The sequence below is a fragment of the Chelonia mydas genome, chromosome 1 (genome assembly GCF_015237465.2).
Source record: "Chelonia mydas isolate rCheMyd1 chromosome 1, rCheMyd1.pri.v2, whole genome shotgun sequence".
Lineage (NCBI taxonomy): Eukaryota > Metazoa > Chordata > Testudines > Cheloniidae > Chelonia > Chelonia mydas.
The window spans coordinates 28,480,340-28,489,724 of NC_057849.1; the positions used below are offsets into that span (position 1 = coordinate 28,480,340).

General features: G+C 42.0%; 1 protein-coding gene across 5 annotated transcripts in view; it reads left to right on the forward strand.

The window, feature by feature from the left end:
- The window catches only part of AMOTL1 (angiomotin like 1), a 131,869-nt gene extending 124,896 nt beyond the window's left edge, over nt 1-6,973 (forward strand). For all 5 annotated transcript variants that reach the window (XM_027821835.3, XM_043529170.1, XM_037889715.2 and 2 more), the window contains one exon: nt 1,762-6,973. In XM_027821835.3, the coding sequence (XP_027677636.2) occupies nt 1,762-1,868 (107 nt within the window). In that variant the 3' untranslated portion in view covers nt 1,869-6,973. The remainder of the gene's footprint in view (nt 1-1,761) is intronic.
- The last annotated feature ends 2,412 nt before the right edge of the window (nt 6,974-9,385 follow it).

Genomic DNA, 9,385 nt, shown 5'->3' on the forward strand with positions numbered 1-9,385 from the left:
GCCTGAGACAAATATAATTATAGAGAGACAATACTTCTTAGATGGATGAATAAATTGTTGCTGGTTATTATCTCAAGACAATCAAAAGCATTCTTTAAGTCAAATTTAAGAGAGAGATGTGTGCAAAACCACCTGCTTTGGCCTTGCAAACTTTCCTATGCAGAGCTTAGATTTTTTTTTACCAGTTTTCATCAAGTTCCATTAATTTGCTGAAGGGGGAAATTTCAGCATGTACAGTTATTTGTGGTGCCAAAAGTGACATTCCATCCTGGAACTGGTCACAACATTTCTCACCTTGGATACATTCGCATTTGTTCCCACATTCAGACAAACATTTTGTTGGAGAATTTTCCCAGTTTAAACTATTTTGGGGGGGAAGAAATCATTTGTTTCATATTTTTATGAAAACTCGTGGGAAAAGTGAGCCGAAAACACAGAATGGTTTACTTTTGTGTGAAAACTAGGGAAATTTGATTTAGAAATAATTTTTGACGGATGGGGACTGTTTCCATACACTCCTAGTTAGAGGAGACATTTGTTTTAAAAACATTATTTTAGAAAAAGACTGTTTCCCACACAATCTTTTATTCCCCATGAAAAGAAATCCATTGCTGTTAAGTGAAAGAGGTGCAGTCAAGTAATTTAAACCCTAAATTTAGACTTCAGGAAGGGAAATAAGATGGGTGTAGAGTTGTGTTTTCAGCCGTTAGATACTCTTGTGATGGGGGCAATAGACAGATAGATAAAATACATGGATTACAATAGTATCTTGGACTAATTTTTCAAAATGCTATACGAGTAGAACTATATTCACAGATAAAGAAAAAGAATAAAAACAACTTAAAAAATATTTAGGGATTCTATACTCAGTTATATCACTATAGATCCAGAGTAGCTGCTCTGAGAAGCTTCCCCAAATAATGGTAAAGCCTACAGCATATTGACATTTTCCAAATTTCAGTTTTTCAGTGAAAGTTGGGATTTTGATGCCCAACTTGAGACTCCTTAAAGAGGGCGAAGCTGAGCCACCCTCCTTCTAAAAATCAGGCCTCTTCAAGGTGTCCAAAATCACAAGTCTCTTGAAAATCTTGGCCAGTATGTTTTCCAAAATTCAGCTCTGGGGTTTAGTTCAAGCCCATTTTCAATTAACAATGAATTAAACTTTTAAACTACTCTGTGCTTTAACGATCTAAAAGATTCTTTCTGCTTTAAGAATCTGAGGATTCTTACGGTGATACGGCAGTTTCAGTATCTAGGTAGGCATTTATTGTGTTTATTAGCAACACAGGGGAAGAAACATTGTTAAATGTCATTTTTATCTTTACCATGTCCCTTTAATTCACATTGTGTCCAATCCTACATTCTTTGCATGCTAATTAACCCACTAACGTCAGTGGGATTCCTTTGGTGCACCAGGAATTCAGGGTCAGGTTCTACTATGAAATACACCCAAGCCCTTCTTGGTGCAAATCCAGTTTGCCACAGAGAACATCAGATGTTGCAAATGGAAGGAGTTATATTTTCAAATTGCAAAACTGAAACATAAAAATAAGAATTCTATCTCAGAGGGCATAAGTGACTGAGGAGTTGTTGCCTCCTGGCAAACACCAGAGGAGCTCTCTCTGATGTCACTACCCCAGGGATGAATTTGGCCTTACATTATAAAAAAGTATTGTTAGAGATTTTCCCCCCAAAATAGTTTGCATTAGTTTTAGAGAATTTCTGATGAATCTGGATTTCTCTCTCTCCTCACTGTCACAGAGAATTCCCCCAGCCACGGGAAGCTGTCTGATAACAAAGGCCGAGTAAGCAGTTTGGTCCAGAAGCCTGAATTTCCTGATGCCGACATGATGGAAGTCCTCATCTGAGGAAAGAGTGACCTTGCTCAGGATTTTGTGCAGACACATTTAAGTCCACGGAGGCCAATGTTGTGCAAATCTTAAAAACTAAATATAAGAGTTTGAAGAACGTCTGAGAAAGATTGAGTCTGGAAGGATCCTAGAGGCTGAGATGAATAAGACTTTGAATGACAGAGGGAAAAGAAAGAGATGTAAACATGAAATGAAGGATGCTGAAGGTGGACATGAATGGCTGGAATATTCTGACAACAGAAGGTGATAAGGAAACATGGATTCACAAAGAGATGGTAAAGGGAATAGGAACTGCATTTACTATTGTACAGAAAACGTATCTTTTTACCATGTACAACAGTGTTCTATAATGCTGTTCTGTTTTACTCTCTAGCTACAACCAAGACAGAGACTGAAATCCTGGCTCTGTTGAAGTCAGTGGGAGTTTGTGAATTGTCCAAGAGAAGTTTACACTTTTCTCAAATTTAGTCATTATTCATAATTGTTCACCAGATTATTTTAGCGAAAAATTCTTGGTCTGTAGATTGAGCACAAAGCAGTTTGTTGTAAGTATTTGTTTCAAGCTGGGTTGGTTTGTTTTGGTTGGACGTATAGGTCTTTCCTGATTGGATGAGTGCTACTCTTGGGAACAGGTTTCCAAAGCAAATTCTCATGTTTTGCAAATTCAAAATTTGCTCAAAATTCACTGTCACCAGGAGCATTTCTTTGCTAGAATTTGCATAGAAGATGCATGTAAAAGGGGCATAAACCCTGTCAAAGCAATTTCTTTTACAATTTTGGTAACTATTCAGGGGAAAATGTTGAGCGTATTCCCTCAGCTCTAATACATAAAACACACACACAAAGCTGTGTAAGCAGCAAATTGTACATACATTCAAGTGCTAAAAGTTTTTACTCATGAGGGCTTGGAGACAATGGGCATTCAGGATGCTCAGCACCTCGCAGGGAACAACATGGTGCCACTGTAGATGTATTCTCTGGCTTATTAAAATAATAGTACAGTATTCTGCAGTTTCTGTCCAAACTGCTTCAGCATTGTCAGTGGGGCAAATTCTACCCTCCTGTTGTGACCCAGGGTGAATTTGAGCATGCAATGGCAGGCAGCGTTTCAGGCCAGGGTTACTACAGTGTTTGGGGCCAATTACTGTAGAGGTTTTAGAGGAATGTGGAGATCATTGACTGATTTCAGCCTAATTTATCCAGGTTTACTGCTTGCAATTGAGATCAGAATCAGGCCCTTGGGTGTATATTAAATAACAATAATAAATTAGTCAATACACTTGGGATGAGAAATAATAAACGTCCTCACTTAAAAATGGATTTCCACTGCACATGGCACTGCAGGAGTTAATTTGCACAACTGCTTAGCATGGTTCAGTTTGTTGGTAAGATTTCTACAGCACTTCGTAGCTGCATGTCTGGGATGTTTACATTCATTTTAAAAGACAGCCTGGTTGTGTAAATGAGAAAGGATGTTTCTGAACATGCACGGAAATTCTCCTAATCCTTTTTTCCTGATCTTAAAGGGACCAATCCTGCAGCCCTTATATAAGTAGGCATGCCTCACCCGAGTCAAGGTTACAGGACGGGGCTCAAATTTTAATTGTGACACACGTGAATGTGTGTTGAGAGATGGAAGATTTAACATTTCTTAGGTCACCAGGTTAGGGTCCCCGAGGGATATTTTGGTGGTGAGTTTGTATATGTACACATGCACAACCATTGCTGTCTAAATTATCATTCCTTAGAAGTTGCATTCACCCCCCCATGCAGAGGAGCCTGCACAAGACCTATGCCCCACTTAAAGCTTCCCAATAAGGCTTAAATGGGACAAAAGTGGAACCTGTTCTATGTAAAAAGATCCTTGTCCTGGCTCTCTGCACAAGGGTGAATTTCATCCTCCATGATTCAGCGAGAATTTGGTGAAATCCAAACACGTTTTCGTGGAACAGGACTATGTATGCAGAGTTCCTCGATGGGGGCTGGAATTCACCTTTTCATCACTTTGGTTGTGGGGCTGCTCACAAGAAAAGAACTCTATGAAAAGAACTCTTTTTTTTTTTCCACTCAAATACGGCTGGAGATTTGTTCAAACTAAAAAATAAATGGCTTCTGGGCAGAGCCCAAGTTTTGAAAATGTCTCCCCAAGGTGAGAAGGCAAAGGTCGGGACGCAGCGTATTCTAATAACTGGGAGCCTAGAAATTCCCCCTGCGCTAATCTTGGCTCAGCCACTGTCTCGCTGTGTGTCCTTGGGCAAGTCAGTCAATCTCTCTGGGCCTGATTCATCGCTGCGCTACTCCAGTTTTACACTAGCGTCACTGACCTAAAAATGGGAGATGTAGCAGTGTAGCATCAGGCCTTGTCTGTCTGAGCGACCCCAGCTGTAAAATGGGGATAAGAATGCTTTCCTTCCTACCAGGGCTGTGGAGAAGGCTGGTGTTTGTACAGTGCTTCGATGATGCAAAGCGCTATATAAGTGCTTAGTGTTTTTAACCCCAAAAAATCTCCCCAAGAGAAACCCGCCCCGCCCCCCCTCGGGTCTGATCTTACATTCCTTGCTCCCTCAAGTTAATGGGATTTGAGACACTTCAGGAATATAGAACTTGGCTCCTAGAGTTTAACTGCATCATTGTTATTAATCATTTGGTTGTTTCCTGCTGAGCTGCCATCTCTCTTCGCCACTTGTTTTCTCCCAAGATGAAACATTCCTCATTTTAAAATGTACCTTTCATTGGTGTAAGGTGTGGCAGTAATTAAGGGGACACACCTCATCATGAAACCTAACACACACAACTTTGCTTCTTTTATTCCAAATGCTGGGGGTAGATGTCGCTCCTCGTAATTTAAAAAAAAAAAAGTCTTTCCAAATCTTTGGATTCTCTTTTCCCACTGAAGTTAGGGGTTAATGCGGCCTTGAGATGGGGGTGAGGATGATTTTGCAGCCCTGGTGGTCAAAGATTCAAAGTGTGCCAAGGCACCTCTTCCGCCTCGCAGGGCTCAGCACTTGCTCCTCTGCCGGTGGAGGCGGACCTGGAGTGAATCAGCCCCACTCCAGACAGTGTTTATCTTCCCCCTAGGGGGTTTATTTGTCAATATTTTCCAGGTAGGCTTCAGCTGAGGTCCAAGGAGTTCTCCTCCACCAAACCAAAGGACACAAATTCACAGCACAGAAAAGGGGAATACCTTTTCCTACCCTCTTTCTGGGGTTGGGTGACGTTGTTGGCCCTGGGGTGCCAGTTCATCCCCTAAACAGGCAGGCAGTTAGGTAGCTTCCCCTGTAGGGAGGTGAGCAGCCTTCCACCGTGGAGGAGTCCTTTCTCCTTGCTGCCACTAGCCCTGCAGCAGCTAGTCTCTCCCCCTCCTCTCTCACCAGCGGAGGGGTTTGTACAGTTTTCAGGCAGCCCTTAACTGGCCTCAGGGGTCCCTAGTGGACCTGAGGTAACGCCTTTCCAGCTTAGAGGGAAAAGGGCCTTTATCATTCTAGGGCTCATCTGCCGGCCTTCCACCACTCTCTTCCAGCTGTCCAGCCTGACTTTATCACAAAAATCACAAGTTTAGATGCATTCATGTGTTCAGGACTGGCCCCAGGGGGTTATGAGGGGAACCCTCTTGCAAACACTTACACTGAGCTCTTCCTACCAGCCACTAGATTGTGGAGACTGCAACCGCTTTCAAGTCTGCTTCCACTGAAAACTTGTGCTCTGAAGGCCTGCAGGTGCAAAAGCCAGCCATGTATCTGCTACAACATGGAGTAGTGCATAGCAAAGCCATGCTTTTTTTTGTACTAAACAATGTTGTTAAATCTATGCACTTATATTTCTCTATACATAGAAATATTCATATGTCAGCATCTCCCTCTCTTTAATTTTTGCACTTGTTAAACCTAGAAATAGGGTATGTTTTTAAGTATTAGCAGCTTTGCCTTGCAAAGCAAATGCATAAACCCTTTGGAAGATGTTACGCAGTTTAATATGCATTGTAACAGTAATTCTTTTTCCTCACTTTGTTAATTTAAATGTTTTAAGAGGATATGCATTCGACATATGGCTTCTATCTGTCCTTCATACAGTCTTGATCCTACAACCTTGATTCACGTCAGTAGTCCTTACTCAAGTGAACAGGTGTGGCAAGATCACACCCTTAATCAGGCATGGATCAGCAGAGAGACAAGGGAGTAAAAATAAAACTACTAGTGATAAATATTTCACCAAATGGACCTTGGACCTTTTCTAAGGAATAAGGATACACAAAAGCTTTGTAATCCTTTTGTTTGTTCAGTATTTTATTGCTAGCTATACGATTTCCTTTCAGGCAGAGCTATTTAATATATGCTGTACATATATACAACTAGTCATCCAGCAAAAACGGTGTTCTATTAACGTGCATGATGGTGTTGTTTTCACACAATTATATCTGCTAGCGGTATAACTTTGCTTCTTTTGGTCACTTAGAATACAGCTCTCCCTCTCTCTTTATATATATTTCCAGCATTTCTTTAAGCATCAGTCCCTCCAGTTGCAATACCCAAAGGTGTGTTTACAATTGATGCTGCCCAGGATTCTAGTCATCTACAGAAAACTATTTATTTAGATAGCTTTTGAATTCACAGCTGACATAAACGTAGAGGGTAATTCTTCCTGGTTTTGTTGAGCTCGTGAAATTTTTCTTTTCACACAAAGGAAGGCGGTGGATCTCTACCCAAAGTTAGAGCATTAGTGGCAATATGTGTAAAGTACTACTGTTAGTAAATCAGTTCACCTAGCCTCAGCAAACCAGTATAACTGCATTTCTACTGTTCTTCCCAACTGCTTGATTTGTATTGTGCTTTGTGAAATTGTGCTGTAGCCATTCCAGGTGATGTTGGTAACTGATTGTAAAATATTGTCATTTTCTACTGTTGTTGGTTGTATAGAATGGTTGGTGTACAGTGTTGTACAGCTGGAGGGGTGTTTGTACATATGTGGGGAAATGAAGAACATTATGTGTCACTCGCGGCAAATATTGATATTGTTGGTCAGCCAAAGATTTTCCTATTCTTTGCTGCTTAAACTTGTGCCTTAATATTGTATATAATAAATGTATAAAATGTTTCCTTCCTTGAGTTTCCAGTGTGAAATGTATTAGCTGTATGAAAAAAACACGAATTTTTAAACCATTCTCTATGGTTTTGCAGGCCAGTTACTAAAACTGGAAAGTGATGGCCCCAGTTAGCTTCAGATCATTTCCCCTTTTCATAACCCTAAACTATTGACATCATGGCAATACTGGTGGAGAGGAAGTTGGTTGTGTCTCATCTGAAAGACAAGGACAATACAGACTCCCTGCACATGGCAAACTCTTACAGGTAGGCCTCCAAAGCGAAGAGTAAAAACAAATAAAGGACCTAGCCATGATCCAGCAAGCGTGAAGAATGGGATCAGAGAGAATTAATTTAACTTCTCCACATGCTCTTGAATGCGTCTATTAAAAAATTCCTGAAACGACTCCAGAGGAGCTCCGTGTATGTAAGGTATGAAAACCATGAAGTGTATCTTCCCGGCTGCTTGCCACATTCCTGCCTGGCTCTCCTGCACCTGTTTTTAAAAAAACAACCCTGGAATTAACATGTGTCAGAAGACACACAGGGATGTCATAGATACCAGCGTAGATGGCATCCTTCACACATTGCAGCAGTCTCATGTCCCACATACTCAACACAGGTTTCAGGGCCACGCTGGGTCACCTATCTTAGCACTCGCTCCAAGATGCAGCAGCTGTATCTATTTTTAGTGCAGGTGGGCTTTGCCAACAACAGCAAAAAGAAATTAGGTAACGCGCTCAGGCCCACAGAAGAATCTAGTTTGTTGTTTGAAAAAAAAGCCGGAGCCTGGATTTTGTAGCAAGATTTAGGACTTCGCTGAGTGGCTTGAGATCATGTTAGGAAATGAACCAGCCCAGGAAAAAATGGAACGGAAAGTGTAGGAAAAGCTGAATAAAAAATGTGTCCAGCTATAGACCAAAATGGATTTGATCCCACTTTGGAATGCCTACAAACACAGGAGCTTCCCAAACTGCCAGCCAAATAAGGAGGATCACTGAGGTACCAAAATAGCACCATTGGGCTGTGAGTCAGGCATCCCCTGTTCTGTTCCCATCTTTGCCACTGACCTACTGTGCCCCAGGTGGTAAATGGGAGTAATGATACTGGCTGGGAGAGCTGCAGGTGAAAAGAAGCACAGAAGGACAAAGTGGTGTTGGCGGTAATGCATTCACTGTGCTCGGCAGTTCCACTGCTTCTTTGTTGCCTTGTTCCTTCTCAACATGACCGATTAAGGCGTCTTTTACAAAAGAAAGCCGTAGCTCAGAGTCCAGTTAGTCCTCCCTTGGTGTAACAATTTGCGTTCAATATTTTGATTTAATCACATCTACTGTCATTCGATCTTAATTTTGTGAAGTTTTCTCACTATCTCACCCAGATGTCAGAAATTGTTTCATTTATAAACAGCTTCAGAATCTGCCTCCATTGTACTGCGCTGAGTCATTTCCTCTCCTTGAATCCACAGGAAATGGCGTAAGCACCATGGCTTAAGATATCTAAAACTCAGTGTGACAAATGCAGGCGGAGACAGTGGCCAGTGTAAGTAGCAAGCTGGCACCGGCGGGAACGGACTAGGTGACCACAGAACTTCTAGAAGCTCGCCTTAAACCCATCCTTCCCACTTTACCAGACAGTTGGCTCTCATTGCAAAAACACGCTATTTAGGATGCAGGGCTGCTGTTACAACCGTGGCTTGCACTGCAGCTTTCCTGTGCTGGGAAGCACTTCCATCAGACAGCAAGCAGGGAAAACGAGGACTAATGAACAGCAGCATTACATCCACTGGTAAGCCCAGTACAAGAAGAGCAGTTGGCATCATTTCTGTTCTGTATTAATGGTAATCCATCCCTTAAACCATGGCTTTGCAGGCAAGTGAAACTAGCTTAGACTACATCACGCTCTCAGGCTACAAAAGGGCCAGGAATTAGATTACACTAAGGCTGAAAGACCCTAGGGCATTGTCTTTCATAGCAGCTACTTCAGCTTTAGACGAATAAATATCACCGCTCATAGTCACCAGAGGATCCCTTGGCTCCCCAGCCTAGAGGGTGAAATTCCCCCCACCCCCACCCATGCAGCAGTCCAGTGCACCACTTTAAGTCCTGTTTTGATGTAAACCAGGAGTAACTCCACTGAAGTCAATGGACCGACACTGGTGTACACAATATCAGAATCAGGCCCAAAGTGTATTGAATTAGGGCCCAGGCCTGGAAAGTGCTGGGCGTTGAGAAGCAGCCAAGAAGGGGCACTCAGCACCTTGCAGGATCTTGACTTTTCCTGAGTACATTCTGTAAGGTGCTTTGAAAACTACTGGGGTTGTATCAATGCAAGAGCATTATCAGTTAATGAACATCAGCCCACAATGGCCAACAGTTTCCAACCATTCCTAAAGGAAGATCAGTACCCCATGAAAATCAGGGCACTGCGTTAGGTGCC